This window comes from Tenrec ecaudatus, chromosome 10, assembly GCF_050624435.1.
Source record: "Tenrec ecaudatus isolate mTenEca1 chromosome 10, mTenEca1.hap1, whole genome shotgun sequence".
NCBI lineage: Eukaryota > Metazoa > Chordata > Mammalia > Afrosoricida > Tenrecidae > Tenrec > Tenrec ecaudatus.
This window is the reverse complement of record NC_134539.1, coordinates 125,423,699-125,441,047: the sequence shown is the minus strand read 5'-3', so window position 1 is coordinate 125,441,047 and position 17,349 is coordinate 125,423,699. Positions and strand designations below refer to the sequence as shown.

At 50.7% G+C, this 17,349-nt stretch overlaps 1 protein-coding gene across 1 annotated transcript in view; it reads left to right on the top strand.

Moving 5' to 3' along the window:
- Positions 1-3,913: 3,913 nt before the first annotated feature.
- SCPEP1 (serine carboxypeptidase 1) overlaps positions 3,914-17,349 on the top strand; it is a 30,009-nt gene continuing 16,573 nt past the window's right edge. Inside the window, exons 1-5 of the mRNA XM_075561558.1 lie at positions 3,914-4,070; positions 7,784-7,932; positions 14,516-14,605; positions 16,588-16,743; positions 17,030-17,104. Coding sequence (XP_075417673.1) covers positions 4,004-4,070; positions 7,784-7,932; positions 14,516-14,605; positions 16,588-16,743; positions 17,030-17,104 — 537 coding nt within the window. The 5' untranslated portion in view covers positions 3,914-4,003. The remainder of the gene's footprint in view (positions 4,071-7,783; positions 7,933-14,515; positions 14,606-16,587; positions 16,744-17,029; positions 17,105-17,349) is intronic.

The window sequence follows — 17,349 nt, the reverse complement described above, 5'->3', positions numbered from 1 at the left end:
CATGCACAGACTAGGACCCCCCCATCCCCAAGCATAGACGAAAACTAAAACTTAGCTTCCTTGTAGGTCATGAGGTCTCCTAGGTGGACCTACACGCAGCCAGTGAGGTCAGCCAATACCTTCAACCATGCCTGCCAACCATAAGTACCATGGCTGCTGAAAGGCTAGCTCTCTGCCACGCTGCTCCTGTTCAGTGGCAGACTGGGGGTGGGGGGCACTCTCCCACATGCCGGCGCACACACGCTAGCATGCCCCCTCCAGGCCTGCCCAGGCCCACAGGCTCTTGACCTTTTGGTCCCTGGGGATTCCGCACGTATGGGTGTGCTTTTCCATGAGGTTTTTCATGCCCAGTTGTGAGCCCCAGCCTGGCTTAGCATGCTTTCCAGAAGTAGCGTGTACCTAGTTGGGATTGTAAAACCCGAAACTTTTCATTTCGTTCATAAAAAAACTCACAAAAGTGCTTCAGCGATGAGAATTCTTTCAGTGCTGCGTGGCAAGAACCGAGGTTGACCCGGCTCCAGAAACTCAGCATTTCCATTTGAAAGCGCAGTCTATAAGGACCTTAGAAATCAGAGGCCCTTAGCGTGTCCATTGTGAAGTCTTGACATGGGTCCAGAACCCATGTTGAACGTCCAAACCTGCCTTTCTAGCAGTAGCTCCTGGAGCCTACCATTGCTGCCCTAGCCATTGGCTCTGAAAGAGACCGTCTTGTTCTCTGAGGTCGGGCAGGTGCAGGGTCTCCTCATCTGCTCACAGAAGGCTTTTCCAAGGTGGAAAATGGTCCAACGGTTTGGGATACGTAAGATGTGATAACTTCAACCTAAAAGGTCATTTTTTAAAATTGTTTTATTGGGGCTCGTATAACTTATCATAATCCATCCATCCATCCATTGTGTCAAGCTGTCAAACACATTTATACATTTGTCGCCATCATCATTCTCACAACATTGTCTTTTTACTTAAGCCCTTGGTATCAGCTCATTTTTCTCCTCCCTCCTCACCCTACCTTCCTCACAAACCCTTAATAATTTATTAACTTTTTAAATGTCTTACACTGTCTGATGTCTCCCTTCACCCACTTTTCTGTTGTCTGTCCCCCAGGGAGGGGTTTATATGTAGATCCCTGTGATCGGTTCCCCCTTTCTATGCTACCTTCCCTTCACCCTGCTGGTATCGCCACATCATTATTGGTCCTGAGGGGTTTATCTGTCCTGGATTCCCTGTGCTGGTGAAAGGTCGTAATGCACAGCATTATAGATAAATCTTTACAGAGAACCCTTCGAAACAGGCATGGTTGAGAAAGCAATTTTTGTAACGCTTATGCCCCCAACTACTCTTCCATTGTCCCGTAGCCACTCCCTGATAAATTGAAAAGCACGTGTCCTTGCAAGTATGCACCTTTTACCCACTCGTGTAACCCCACAAATAACCAAATTGCAGACTCATTGCTATCAACTCGTAGTCACCCCATAGGACAGGGGAGGATTGTCTTTGTGGGTTTCCAAGACTATAAATATGTTCAGGAATAGAAAAGCCTCATCTTTCTCCTTCAGAGTAGTTTTGAACTGCTGACCTTATGGTTAGCAGCCCAACACATAACCCCCTTTGCCACTGAGTCCACTCTGTAAACCTTGTGCTCAGAATTTAAGGTCAAATACACATAATGAAAGGGTTTTGCCCTCAGGCAGAGTGTGTTGGCTGGGACTCTCTTGGCCAGTTCCAGGAGAGCCAGCCTCACCCTCAGGAACTTGCCTGAGCATATCCTTGGTGGAAACTGGGATCCTACTGTCTTGTGGTTCAGAGTCATGGTGGGACCAAGACGACTGGAGGGCCTCAGAACCAATTCTGTCAAGTTTGCCAATCCTCAACAATAGTTCATGTATTCCAGGCACTGTCCCTTCCCTATTTCTGTAGTCCCTCCGTTAGGTATCTCTCTCTCTCTCTTCTTCTCTCTCTCTCTCTCTTCTTCTCTCTCTCTCATGGGAGAGATATACCTCCATACTTGGCTCCAAGCAAGAAAGAATTCACGCTGAAGCCAGGTTTGTGATCCAAGTGAGTCTATAGAGAACAGAAGCGGCACAAGTGCGCAGGACATAGGCTCAGCCACTGGGAGAGCTTTAAGGGAGACTGAACAAGAATCCATGCACTTGAATGAGGGTGCTGGCAGAGAATAGTGAAAAACCGTGGAAGGCCAGGAGAACCAGGCAGTCTGCTTCGGAAGTACACCCAGAATGCACCTTGGACGTGAGGATGTTGAGACCTCAACTCACATATTTTGGACGTGTGATCAAGTCCTGGAAAAGGACAGCACGCTTGGCACAATGGAGGGGCAGCCAATGAGAGGAGGACACAGGGGCTGCAGCAATGGACTCAAACGTGGCCACAGCATAATGATGGCCCAGGGCCAGACAACGTTTGCTCTGCTGGGCATGGAGTCGACGAGTCGGTACTGACTTGCCGGCGCCTAACAGCAAACATGGATGGCATTTGAATCTGAAGTCTGTTTTTCTCTAGCACACACACACACACACACACACACACAAGAAATATCTGCCCTCTACTTTTTTCCCTGTCCCCCTTCCCAAGACCCTTTCCCTTCATTAAAGTGATTTTTTGTGAAGAAAATGTAACACAAAATAATGCTGGTGATCAACTATTGATGTATTTTTAAAAAAATAAACAATATTTTTGAAATTGTGTTTTTTATTGGTTTCTGTTTTATTGTGTGTGATTTAGGATTGTGTTTTTTAATGAATTAAAAAGTAAACCAGGCGAGGAAAAAAATCCAAATGTCACCAATGGTTATGGGCAAATGTTCACAGTGCGTGTAATTTGCAAAGTACAGGAATCTTAAAAACAAATTTCAGGGAAGGGAAACAAGCATACTTTCCAACCAGCAGCAGAGTCAGGCTTTAAAAGGATCCAGGGCTCTCATCCAGGAGCTTGCTGTAAGGAGAAGCAGCTAAGGCTTGCTGAGGGATAGAGATGGCTCTGACCAGAAACACATCTAAGTTCAGAGTCGCAATGGCCACCGTCACTGTGGATTTAGACGTCTCCTTGACGACCACTTTAGTCGCAACAGATGCAAGAAGTGATGCAAAGGGTCTTGAAACAAGGCCTTATCAATCCATCTTTACAATGGATCCCTGAAACAGACATGATCCAGAACGCAACGTTTATAGCAGGTTATCAGGGGAGAGAAGGGAAAAACCAACTGTTATTATCCAGCGACAACAAACACACAGAGCAGGAACTAAGAGTTACAAAAAGACAATCGGAGTCAAAGAAAGGATATCCACCTGGGCACTCAGCAGTGGCAGGGCGATGACACAGATGGGTTACATGCAGGGCTGGTTGGGCTGTGAACCGCAGGGCCAGCAGTTCCAGCAGCTAGGCTTTCTGTTTTACAGATTTACAGCCTGGGAAATCCAGAGACTGGTCTAATCTGTCCTATAGGGTCGCTAGGAGTCAGAATTTGAGCTGACTGCAGTGAGTTTGATTTCAGTCTCTTGGCCTGGTCACAGCAACGAATCCTGTGTCCTCAGGCCAAACTCAAAGGTACCAACTGTCAAGGAAGCTCAGCTCTGGGCAGTAGCTCTAAGCAGGCCGGGGGGTGCTGCGGGGTCAGCGTTGGGCTGCTAACTTCAAATGTGGTAGTTCAAACCCACCGGCAGCTCTGGGGGGGAAAGATGAGGCTCCTTTAAGGGTTTCTTTTACAACCTTAGAAACCCTGCCTGTACTGGCTGAGTCGGAAGGAACTACGGAGGGGGGTTAAGGAGCCAGTCCTCCGTCCAGCAGAGGGCTCGCAATATGCAAAGAGCCGCTCCGCCCAGGCCCCGCCCCGCCCTCCCAAGGCCCCGCCCCGCCATCCCAAGGCCCCGCCCCCAGCACCAGGCCCCGCCCAGGCCCTCCCGGGCTCAGGCCCCGCCCGCCGCTGTCACGTGAAGAGGCGCGGGGTTCAGCCTGTTGCTGCTGCTGCGGCTGCTGCGGCAAGGGCTTCGCCATGGAACTGGTGCTGTGGAGGCTCCGCGATCTGGGCATCCTGGGGCTCCTGCTCGGCCTCAGCGCGGGTAAGTTGGACGCATCGGGGCGGGGAGAGGTAGAGGGCTTGTGCTTTTGTAAACCAATCTCACCTGGCCGGGTCTTCGCCGTGCGTGTGTCTATTCATTTTGAACGTCCCCTCCTCCATTTCTGGTTTTAATTCAAAGTGCTTTTTCCACCCTGCCCTGGGCTCTGGGATACCTTCTTTCTGACCTGTGCCTAGTGGAAGCGGCCGTGCTGCTGCTCAGTGCGGTTCTCACCCTCTGGAAGTTTCACCTCCTTCTCCTGCTGTGATGGGCCTCTGAGTGAGGTTATAATATCTTTATTTTGAGCCGAACCCCACCCCGCAGGAGCCCTTCCATTAGCGGAAGGCTTTCCCCCAAGGATGTGAACAGAGCTATCCTCTCCCTGCACCGTGATTTAAGAAAAAAGAAGAAAAGATGGCTTGCAAACGGATTTCAACTCATTCACCAAAAATGTCTCCAGATCTTGAAACAAGCACACACACACACAAAAAGAGTATTTGAAGCGTCAGGATTTTGTCTTGTGACTTTAGGCACTTGCTTAATCTTAGTTTTTGTTTTTTAACCTTTTTCAAGTTGGGGATCATTTGACCCTTCAGCTGGTAGCCGGGAAATGATGTAAAATCTGTGGTCCCCAAGGCTTTGGCACTGGGCCCCAGGCAGTGAAGGGAGGGGTGCCAGGGGTGAGGTCAGCAGTGGTCCAGGTCTTGGGGTGTCACATTCAAGGAAACTCGTCTGTGTTAATTAACACTTATCTGAAGTGTGTGTGAGAGAGGTGTGCACCTTCTGGCCACACCTGCCCTGTCCTAGCCTTATTTCTCCTCAGGAGAAGGACGGAGCCTCCTACCCCTGGAAAGAGTTACAGTCCCGGAAACTCACCAGACTACCTTGTCCTATAGGGTCACAATGAGTCAGCATGGACTCAGGGCAGTGAGTTTGGGGGTTGGTTTGCAGATCCATGGTTTGCAGATGTTAGGAAAGCTAACCAAGGGAGGTTGGGTTTGTTGTTTATGTGGTGATGTATATGTATATGTATATGAAGGGACTTCAAAAAGTCCGTGGAAAACTCCATTGTTCCGTGCACTTCTTCAAGCCTTCTCGTGTGCACGTATGTAGGAGTGTCATTCTGGTGACACAAGTGGTTAAGCACTTGGCTGCTGACCGAAAGGCTGGCAGGTCAAACCCACCCGCTCGCTGTTCCAGGGGGAGACAGTTGGCTTCAGTGAAGGAAATCCTGTGGTTCGATTCTGCTCCCGCATGGAGGGCAGCTGAGTCAGAATGGGCTTATGGGTTGTTGTTGTTTTGATGTATGCATGTATCGTGTGCATATATGTATACACATTGCGTGTGTGTGTACAAACATACCCACCACTGCCATCAGAGTCAGTTCTGACTCAATTGACCCTGGATAAGGTCACCGAGGCGGTAGTTCTTAACAGGAGCAAACTTATACCTCCATCTATAGCCCAGCCACCATTCCTGGCTTGATTCAGACTCATAGTGACACTGTAGGACAACATAGCACTGTTCCTTAGGGTTTCCAAAATTTTACATCTTTACAGGAGGAGACAGCCCCTACTTTCTCTGGAAGGGGAGCAGAGGGTGGGTTTGAACCCCCGACCGTGGCAATTAGCAGCCCAGTGTACCACTGGGCCTCCTTACCTCGTGTGTGTGTGTGTGTGTGTGTGTGTGTAGAGAGAGAGAGAGAGACAGACAGACAGAAGAAGAGAGTTTCTGTTGGTTTGGGTACTTCTGTTTCCTGTCTAACAGTGCCGCTGGCCGGTGCAGGGGTTGAGGGGACACTAGTACTGCCATCATTTAAAAAATGGCCTCACAGGGGACTGCACCGGAGACACAGTGTGGGAATTGCACCTGACCTGATCCCACCACACCGAGGCAAATCACTGGGGGAGTGCAGCGGAACAGCAAGGGAATGGAGTGGCAAGGTCCCCAGGGAATGCTGAAAGTGGACTTTGGGGCCAGGGCGTGGTGCCCCAACAGACTGGACTGGAAAACGCTCCTAAGGGCCAGCAAACGATCCCTGAACTAACTACAAGCTTTTCTCTTGTGAAAAAAAAAAATGGCCTCATCAATTTTTTAATGCATCTCTTTGAACATTAGGGATGTTAACCAGACTTTGACTCCTTCACTAGATAGCAGTCTATGATGTTTTTCAGACTCTTCACTTAACAACTAGTGTTTCCAGTTTTTCCCTAACTAACCTACACGAGGATCCCTAGTTGTGTCAGGGTGATGTCTTAGGAATGATCCACAAGGTCTGCAGTTCAAAACCACCAGGCACTCTGTGGAAGAAAATGGGGCTTTGTACTTCTGTCAACATTTAAAGTCTCAGAAACCCAGAGGAGCAGTTCTACCCTGTCCTATCAGGTCCCTGTGAGTCAGAATTGACCTGACAGCAGTCAGTTTGGTGTTTTGATTTGCACTATGTGAGTAAGGAAAATTCCCCTTTCCCATACTTGTAGATTTTTAAAATTGCTTACTGTTTTCATTTTGTTGTACAGAAATCTAACAGGTTTTAAAATTTTATTTTATTGGCATATAACCCACATATCGTACACTGAAATTTAACAGTTTTCTCATTTTGTCTCAGTGAATATTTTTCATCATAACCCTCTGGGGCAGTCTTACATGCCTTCCTCACTCAGAGGTCAGAAAAAAATCTAGTTTTATTTTTATATTCTTTTGTGTGTGTTCTTTTCTAATATTTTAATTTTAAAATGTAAATGGTTGATCCATCCAGAATTGATTTTTACTTAGGGAGTTAAGATGAGGATTTAAAATGTGTGTGTGTGTGTGTGTATTTATATTCTAGTACCAGGTACACGGTCCGCGAGTTATTCCAGATCAAGTGATAAAGCGATGTCACAGTAAAGTGAGTCACACTTGTGTTTGTTTCCCAGTGCATATGCAAGTGATGTTTATGCTATGCTGTAATCGGTTAAGTGTGCGGCAGCATTATGAAGAGAATTGAAATACGCTAAGGGCAACCAACATGTGACACGGAGACACAGGGAGCACATGCTGTTGGGAAAAGTGCCATAGACCCCTGTGCCCAATGCAGGGTCCCCACAAACCCTCACCATACGAAACCTCCCTCTCTGCGGGGCGCCATAAAAGGAGCCGGGCCTGAATTGAACCATCCGGTCCTTTAATTTGCAGGGTCTTTGTGGTCCTGTGGGAATGCTGGAGGCTTAGTGGGCATTACTTTTTAGACCGCTCACCTCAAGGTCAACATTCAAAACCACCTGCTGCTCCACGGTGAAAGATGGAGCTTTCCACTCCCGGAAGGAGGGCCAGCCTGTCCTCTAGGGTCACTATGAGGGACAGGGACTCCGTGGCTGTGAGTTTGGTTTGGTTTGATGTTAGCCACGTGTTACTCCAGTATGCAAAACGGTGCTGCGTTTTGAGTATTTGTTTTTTTATTTCCCCCAAATATATTGTTTTCATAAATCCAAGCAGTGCCCAAGTGCATAGAGATGACAGTGAGAGTCGCAGGCTCCCGCCCCACCCCTGTGCTCTGTGTGCCTTTTGGTTTTCCTTACCCGAGTCCCTTCCCAACGGACATCGCCACTGGGCATCCTCTGTGGACTCTTGCTGGGGTGGGGAAGCCTGGGAAATGCACAGCGCCCCCTCCTTCACGCGTGCTTCTACCTGGGCTCAGGCTCTCTCTAGGAAATCTAACTGTGCTTCTGTTTCAGGCGCTGCCCTCAGCTGGCCCAGGGAGGAGGGCAAGGAAGTATGGGATTATGTGACCGTGCGAAAGGACGCCCACATGTTCTGGTGGCTCTATTATGCCACCAACCCCTGCAAGAATTTCTCAGAACTGCCCCTGGTCATGTGGCTTCAGGTAACAGTGGCGTGGCTGTCTGAGCCGGGGTTGAGGTCAGGCTCCCGACACCACCTCATTTCCCACTTCTCTTATTCCCTGGGAGCCAGAGACAACCACCTGGCTGTCTGTCGTGTTGGTTTTTGACTCATGCTGACCTCCCAGCATGTCAGAAGAGAGCTGTGCTCTGTAGTGTGTTCACGGACTGATTTTTCAGAAGAAGATCGCCAGGCCTTTCTTCCGAGGCACCCCTCAGTGGATTCAAGCTGCCAGCCTTTTGGGGAGCATTATGGTGCATTAGTCCAGCCAACCACCCTGGACCTCTCACTGCTGGCTAAGGGTTGAAATGGACAGGCTGCTCAGCCTTGATAAACCTGAGCCAATTGGCCAGCAGCCACCTGGGCATGTCCTCTGCCTGGGGACATCAGCGCTAAATGGAATGAAAATGTTCTAATTTGATGCACAAGGGCACCACGGGTACCTGAGTTGGGCAGAGGAAGTGTTGCAGCCTAAGGAGGCCAAATTGAAGAGTAGGGAGTTCTCGACATTGAATGAGGTCTCTTAATATGACCTCCAGACAGCTTTAGGGACCTTTACTGAAAATGAGACCTGGTGATGCAGTGGTTACACATCAGGCTGCTCAAACTGCCAGGTCAGCAGTTAGAAACCGCCAGCAGCTCCGGGGGAGAAAGGCGAGGCTTTGTGCTCATGTAGAGAGTTGCAGTCTCAGAAACCCACAGGGACAGCTCCTCCTTGTCCCATGCTCGTCATGAGTCAGCAACTCGACGGCAGTGAGGTACCGAGAGTGTGCGATGACACGCTTACCTGTGCACACACTCAGCTTCAGAAGCAAGCAGGCCCCTGACCGCCCGTCCTTTCCTGTTCTGTCCTCCTGTCTGGACGCTGACTTCATGCTCTTGGGGAACACCGATCTGTTGGCTTTTCCCAAAAAGTGTTCAAATTTTCTTTCTTTTCTCATTGAAAAACAAAAACCAGCCTATTGAGATAGACTCCCTTACCATATCATTCACTCAGTGGAAATTTGATGCTTCGAATCTTCCCATGTCCCTGCCGCCAATCTCCAGGTCCCATGCAGGGCATTTTCCTCCCCTTTAGCTTCCGCCTCCTTCCCTTTCCCTCTCTGCGCAGGCCCTAACCAGCCACGACTCTCCTTTCGGTCTCTGCGGTGCTGTTGTTAGGTGCTTCTGATTCGGAGCCGCCCCGTGGGCAGCAGAATGAGAGCCCATCCACACGGCTCCTGCCTCACTACTGTGTTATGTTGGGGCCCCTTAACCCCTGTGTCCTGAGCGCATGCATCTCTGTAGAAGTCCCTCCCCAGGAAGGATGGCTTCACTTAGTGCTTTCAAGGGATTTCCCAGTTGGCGGGGGTATCCATGCTTCCTTCCTTTCTATGGCTGATGGATACATTGTGTTTATTCACTCCTCCACTGGGGGCCATTTGGGAGGTTGCGATTTAGTCTTTCCTGAATAATGCTATGATCAGCCTGCATAAACCAATTTTTTGTTTTTCATCTTCAGACATTGAGAGATTAATGGAGGTAGGGGAGACTGAGGCAGGCCCAGTTATAGCAAACCTACAGGGGTGGGGAGGTGGGGGCAGGTGGCAAATTTGGTCTTGAACTTGGGGTGAGAAAGTAAGTATCCTTAAGCCTGGGGTGTGGAACACAGAGGGAAGAAGGCCTGGACTGAGGGGAGCCTGAGGGTGGTCCAGCAGGCGGAAGCTGCAGTGCCGAGGAAAAAGCACTTGGCTCGGTCTCCTTCGGCCCACAGTGGCCCATCTGCGGAGATGGGAGCACAGACCAGGTTTCGTGTGGACAGGTATTTCGTCTTCCTCCAGTCGGTCTGCCGCGAGTGGAGGAACCCTGGCCCTGTAGGATCACTGAGTCAGAACAGACTCCGTGTGCATGGATTGTTTTCATGATAGGGTCCCTAAGTTTAGTTCTTGATTTTTGGGGGGTGAGGGAGGGGGGATGATAGACTATTTTCCAAAGTGACTGCCCATTTTACAGTTCTACTCCCAAGCCAACTCTGTGAGGCCGGGTTGACTGGGGAAACAAATCCTACATGTGTAAGGAAGGGTTTTCTGTCAAGAAGTAGTTATATACTGAGAAGACATCCCAGCCCAGTCCAACTCAAGTCCAAAAGTCTGAAACTAGTCCATCGGTCCCTCTTCATCTCACGCAGCAACAAGCAATGACGCAGAATGCAGGGAGATCACGGGCCGGTGGGTGCAAAGTCTTGTGGATCCAATGGTGGAAGACACCTTTCCAGGGCTCTGGCCGCAACCAGGGTCCGCCAGCAGGCAGGAAGGTGGGGGCAGAGAGGCAGGGGGAGGTTCCCAGGATCCTCCTTAAGAGAAGGCCACGCCCACAAGTGGCACCATCAGACTGTGACCTGATTGACAGCTTGACCCCACCCCTAAACTTTTATATATCTCCAAGTTGACATGAAATTACGTGAGGAACACACCAGTCTTTTGAAAGGATTTGCCAAAAAAGAAAAGAAAGGATTTGCCACCAGCCTTTCTCATCTTAGTGTGAATTGGGGGCCCTGCCCTCCCTCCCTGTCCCTGAGTGTGCTCCTGCTTTAATCTTGATCTCTGCGTGTGGAATTGGGGGCAGCCAAAGCATCCTTCCTGGCATTCCTGAAATATCTGCCCAGACGGGGCCCACGGCCCTGCCTGGAAGACCCATATTTAGGGAGGGGTTGGGAAGTATGATCTTGCTTCAATCTCTGGAAAATGTGGACACAGTCTACCGGGGCTCTGGGCTGCTGGCCGGTACATAGGGCATCCTGAGGCTTGCTTAGCTCCATGCTATGCCATGCAGCTTTCTCCCCAGGTGGCATTAGGGAAGGTGCCTCCCAATACCCAGGTTTTGCCTCCTGGGCTCTTTGATTCGGATTCAGCTGGTGAGGTAGAACATAGTGGAGTCAGTTGCAGAAAGGGGGGCCCCTCCTCGGTGGGCTGGAGGGGAGGCCCAGCCCCAGTGGTGGTGGCTGTCATCTGCTATCTAGGTGACCCCAACTCGCTGTGACTCAAGGGTCACACATGGGGTCGGACCATGTAACACATGAGGTTTTCACTGGCTGGTTTTCAGAAACTGATAGCCAGGCCTTTCCTCCTAGTCCATTTTAATCTGGACGTTCTGCTGAGACCTGTTCAGCTTTACAGCAACATGCCAGCCTCCACTGACACCACTCCATGGGGGGCGGTGGTGCATGGGCCAGGTAATCAGACCAGTCTTCTTGGGGGAAGATGAAAATGCTGCGCCCACACCATCACTGCCCCCAGCAGCCTGACTGCACAGGTAGGAAGCCCAGATGTAGCTGCCAGTCCTGAGACCTGGCTGCCTTCGGTCACCTGCAGCTGTTGAAGACTCTTCCCTCCTTTGAACCTCTGCTCTATAATCTGGGGTTCTCTGTGGTCTCACACTGTTTCTTCATCAGCAGGATCGTTTGTCCCCAGGTGAAAATGTAACACACGGAGTCACAGCAGATTAAAGTACAAGTGCTATATCGGGAGGAGGTGCAGCGCCCCGAAGCCCCAACTCCCCACGTTCCCCTCTGCTCTCAGGCGCATAGTTGTAAAAGCCCTGCATTTCACGGGTTGTACACAGCACACTGAAGACACGGCCTGCAGAGTAGGTGGTTTGATTGAATCAGTGGCCAACATTTAAAAATCAGGAAATCTCCTTTTCGCCCAAATCGGGAGAAACCTCACCAGGTTAGCACACTCGCCTGTGTTAGGCTGAAGGTATGAGCACTTGCTGATGAAGTTCAAAGACTCCAACCTTCAGTATGGATTGCAACGCCATGGAAAGAGAACCCAGATCCTCACAACTGGTGCAGTAAACAACACGATAAACAGAAAAGGTGGTCAGAGGTCAAATGGCGTATTGCACTGGGCAAATCTGCTGCAAAAGACTTCTTTAACGTGCGAAAGACTACAGATGTCACTCTGAAGACTAAGGGGAACCTGGCCCGAGCCGTGCTACTTTCAGTCTCCTCACGGGCTGTGATTTAGGGGAGACTGGAGAGGGAGGGATGCATTTGAATCGGCATCAGAGAAGAGTATCGACCATATCATGGGCTCCCGGAAGGATAAACACAGCGGTCTTCGAAGGAGTACAGCCAGAATCTTCCCTAAGAAGCGAGACTTCGTCTCACACACTTCAAGTAGGTGAACAGGAGGGACCAGGCCTGGAGGAGGGCATTCTTATTGGTCAAGTAGAGGGTCAGCAGGAAAGAGGAAGCCCTTCAGCCAGCTGGCTGCAAGGATGGGAGCGATCGTGACGGCAGTGGTGGAGATGGTGCAGGGCCCGACCGTCCTTTGTTCTATGCTGCATCCAGTGGCTGTGGCTGTACTTCACGACCCCTAACAGCAACATGTGAGATCTAAGTGGCAACAGTAACTGGAAAAGCTGGATAGGAAACTCAGTGGGCAGGGAGGTCGCGTATATGTATGTATCAGAAAGGCAGGTGGAGCCAAGTTAAACACTGTAACCAGAGATGCTAAATCGACCAGATAGGAGATGTTGAATTGATGCATATTTTGCTGTGTATATTCTCAATAGCAATCACAAAATAAATAAAATTTAGGGGGAGGGGAAAAACCCTCTATAGCGTTCCATTCTACTCGGACACCTGGGGCTACACTGAGTCAGACCTGCCCCTAGGGGAAGCCACTTAGCCACTCTGGCCTGGATCCCCCAGCCCCAGAGCTTCAGACCAGGCAAGCCCTCTCTGAGGGCTTCCCAGCTGATTCCATGGCTTCATGGCAGTGCCAGCTGCTGGGACCCGTAAGTGTTCGGTTTGCGACCTCTGGTCACATGGGCTGAGATGCTGTCTGACGGTAGTCTACCGGGAGACGCTAACCAGCTCTGGCCCACTTCCCCACAGGCCCAAGGGAGAAGAAAGGGGACAATGATTAAGGAAGGAATGTGTAATTTTGAGGAAAAGGAGATTATTTTAGCAGCCTGTGAGGAGGCAGCAGTGAAGCCTCCGGGTATCTTTGAGAATCAGGTCATGACCCCGAGTGGCAATGTGAACTGTTGTAGGTGCCTTCCGTAGGACAGCTCAGTGGCACGGTTTCCATGTTTCAGAGCAGTGCCCCATCCCAAAGTTTTGGGCACAAAATAGATTGTACAAGAAGATGTTCTCGGACAGGACAGACGCATCCTCCATCCAGCTTCTCGTTGCTATTTTGGGGTGGATCATCTTCTGTTCCATCACGGCTTATCAAAAACAGCTCAAATGGCTCTTCCCCTGGCCAGGACCAAATCCCCAAGGATCCCAACCCCCCCCCCTTTTAATTTGGTTGTCCCCCTGATCATAATAAGTTTACCCCGCAAAAGGCTTTGTTCAAGGATCTATGCCTGGTTGCATGTGTGTGTTAATTACTGGTTTGGGTGAGAGTTCACACAGTACACTGAGTTCCTCTCTCAATGGTGCCTGCATATTTGCTGGGTAGCATCGTTTTCGCTTCCTCATTAGTTCCATTCTGGCTGTTCCTATCCCAGCCGTTTAGTTTCTCTACCCCCGTGCCCTCACTTCCTGTTCAGTGAATGTTGAAAAGAGCTTCAAAAAAGAAAAGACCATCCTATAGATGGTTTTCCGTGGGAGCCCGTGACTCATGGAAGGTATGGTTTATGGTATGAACTGACGTGTCAGCTAAAAGACGACCCCGTGGAGAAGTTTTGATTCAGGGGTGTTTCAGAGGATGATGTGGGGGACCCTCCAGTCTCCAGAAGTCCAAGAAGTCTGGACTTTTTTTTTTTCAAATAGCAATTTTATTATCACATAGTTCAACCATTCATTCATAGTAAGAAAAGTTGTACAGTCATCACCACAATTTTAGAATGTTTTCTGCTTGTTTGTACTACTTATTATTAGCTCCCCATTTCCCCCGCCACACCCACAAGAAACACTAATCCAGTGACTGCCTTCGTGGGTTTGCTCATCCTGTATCTCCTTTACAGAAAAACAAACAAGCCCCACAAGAAACCTAAAATAACAATAACAAAGAAAAACTGCAATCAAGAAGAAAGCAGAAAATATTGAAAACTAGAATCTGGGCTTTTTAAGACTTTGCCTTAAGTGCCACATTTTGCTTTCCATTCTCAGGACCCAGCTGTTGCTTCCTGGTCAGCAGGACACCACGAGTTCCTCTGATCTCAAGGTCCTACGTAAAGGTCGTGGTTCACGTGGACAATGACTTGTTTAGCTTCCTCAACTCTGCCTTGTCTGTTTCAAAGAGTTTCTTGCGCAGATTTCTGTGGGCCCCGTTTTCCTTGAGCGACAGGCTTCCATCCCTCTCCATGTTTGTGCACAGGGAGGCCCCAGGCCTGTCCCCTCACCTTAGCTGAGAGTCTTCTCAAGGTCTTCCCAGACTAGCTGGCATCCTAGATCCACCAGAGCACTGGCCAGCCGCCCCCCCCCCCCGCCTCCCCCCCCCCCCGCCCCTCGGGACTCTTCTCCACCTGACCCTATAGAGCCTTTGCCCGGGAGAGCCCCAACTCAGAACTGCAGTACCAGGCGTGACTACTACCGTCTCTAGGTTAATTTTTGCTTTTCTCTTCCACAGGGAGGTCCAGGTGGTTCCAGCACTGGATTTGGAAACTTTGAGGAAATTGGGCCCCTGGACAGTGAACTCAAGCCTCGAAATACCACCTGGGTACAGTGGGGATTGCCCTGCCCTGTCCTCCCAACTCCGGGTGGGGTCCCAGGCCTGTCAGGCTGCCCTGCTTCCCCTCTGCCACCATCTTCCCTGGGCAGACTCCCTGGGCATTCCTTAGACAGTTGCCCCTGGGCTGCTGCTTGCGACCCGCAGCTGCCAGTACTCACGACCCCCACCCCACCCCCTCTCGCCTTTCCCAGCCTGCGTCTGTTCTCTCCGCTTGCCTTCAGAAACCTCCTCCAAGTGCCAGACCGTGGCCTGGTCGTACCCTTGTAAGGGTCACTCTGGTGACCTGCGCACAATTTCCAACCCTTTTCCCTCTCTCCGGCCTGCTGCGTAATTCTCTCGGGTGTAGAGTCCTCTGGCTTCCAGCACGTTCACGGAGTTGTGTTCGGTGGGTTAGCTGTCTGTCACCCTCTCACCCCTCCCAGCCCCTGCACCCACCCATCGATGGAGCCATCCAGTGCCTGCTGCTTTGGGCCTGGCTTTTTCACTTAGCACAGTCTTTTCAAGGTTCATTCCATCCTGTTTTGTCGGCGAATGAGGTTCCACTGGACAGACAGACGGCACCCCTCAATGGGTGAGCTTTTGGGCTGTCTTCACATCGCGGTTAGGGTGGATGACCCTGTTGTGCACATCTGTGTACCAGTGTTTGTGTGCTGATGTGTATTTTCATTTTTCTCGAGTATCTACATAGGAGTGGAACTGTTGGGTCCTATGGTAACACGATGCTTAGCACCCCAATGGTTTTAGCCTTTGCCTTCAGTCCCCTCTTTTGTGGGGTCCTGGTGGCAGAGTTGGGTACAGGCTGGGCTGCTCCCTGCAAGGCCAGCACTTAGAACCTACCAGCAGCTCCAAGGGAGAAAGATGGGCCTTTCTGCGCCTGTAAAGGTTTTCCACCTCGGACACCCATGCGGCCAGGTCTGCCCTCTCCTGCCAGGCCACCAGGAGTAGGAATCCGTTCAGTGGCAGTGGTGCGGGTGGGTTTGGTGTAGTACTCCCTCTGCTCCATCACCACCACCAGCGGTTTTGGTTTTTTTCTGAGTGCCTTCTCCAATGCAAACCACTCCTTTGTTTCACACTTTCCAGTTACTGAGAAGATCAGATCCGTCTCCCGGGCATAACCTGGGCCCTCCCACTTACCCACGAGTATCCTACTTTAAGGCTTCTGCACGGGAAACATCCTTGTCTTGGGCTTTCACTCACACCCAGCTCACCGTGATCACAACCGCTTGTAGACTCTCCTCGTCAAGTCCTGTCTCCTTTGAATTTCTCCTCTGGCCTCAGAGCCCTTGCACATGGTGTGCCCTTGGCCTGGGAGACTCCTGTGCTCCGTTCTAACTACGTCATCATGTCACTTGCTGTACAATGCCCATTGTCCTATTCCAAGCTGCCGAGGGCTCGAGGGCAGCATGGACTCAGGTCCTAGTCTTGATGCTGCCGGTACCCACCTTGGACAGGTCCAGGCCCAGGCTCGTCCTGGGTTCGGATATCCTGGTCAGTCAAGGGTGTGGCTGGGCTGTCTGTCGTCTTACGAAGGATGCTTTCAGGTGTAGCATTCCGAAATGCTCGGCTTCGTTGGGAAAGTCGTTAAAAGGAATTCTGCTCTCATAGTGTACAAGGAAGTCCGGCTCATGTGGATTCCTCTTGGAGAGAACCAGCGTGGGGCCGCGAGGCCCGGAGACTCAAGAGAGCTCACCGCTGAGAGTCCCTGCGCAGACCCAGAGGGAATGGTTTCACAGCCTCTGACCTGTGACCTTTCACACCTGCTGTTGTGTGCAAAGCCACTTGAATTCTTGGATCACCAGTCTCCGTGCTTCCAGCCCATGTCCCATCGTTCAGATTCAGAGAAAACCCCTTTTAACAGCAGGAGCGTGGCCGCGTGGCTACCTGCACACGCGGGGGGGTTGCTGCACCTCTATCAGGTCACTGTTGGCTCATCGACTAATTGCATCTCGCTCTTGCTCTGTGGTGGGTAGCTCCAGTCGGCCAGCCTCCTGTTTGTGGACAACCCCGTGGGCACTGGCTTCAGTTACGTCAACAAGAGTGACGCGTACACCAGAAACCTTGACATGGTGGCTTCAGACATGATGGTGCTGCTGAAAACATTCTTCGATTGCCACACGGAATTCCAGGTAAACACAGACCGGGGAGAGCGGAGCCGGGGACGAGGAGCAGCCACCGGACAATGTCCCTCAGAATCAACCCAAACTTAAGCGATGGGATTCCAGGGGGGACCTTTCCACACCCAGAGCTGGGCTGTGGGCTTTCGTGTCTACAGTTGGCTTCTGGCTGCAAAGAACATCCCAGCGGTCGGTTAGTGTTTATCGGGTGGGAGGCATGGGGAAATTGAAATGGATGTGGGTGAGCTGAACGGCACCCGGGGAATCTTACCTCTTTGTCTATTTTTTCTCTTCCTAGACGATTCCCTTCTACATTTTCTCAGAGTCTTACGGAGGGAAAATGGCTGCCGGCATTAGTCTGCAGCTTTATAAGGTAACGAAACAGGAAGGGTGGCTCTGTCCTTGCCGTTTGGGGACAGAAAACGGGACCTGTGACTGTTTCGGGCTCACCTCGTAGTGAATGTACTTCGGATAGGAGCGGGCGCCCGAAGAGTAGATTTGTAACGATAGCCAGAAAGGTTTTTTAAATAACGGCGAATGTTGCCTTCTGAGATACCAAACAAACTTCAAAGCTTCAGTAAGGAGAACGGTATGGGACTGGCATCGCAGCAGGCAAAA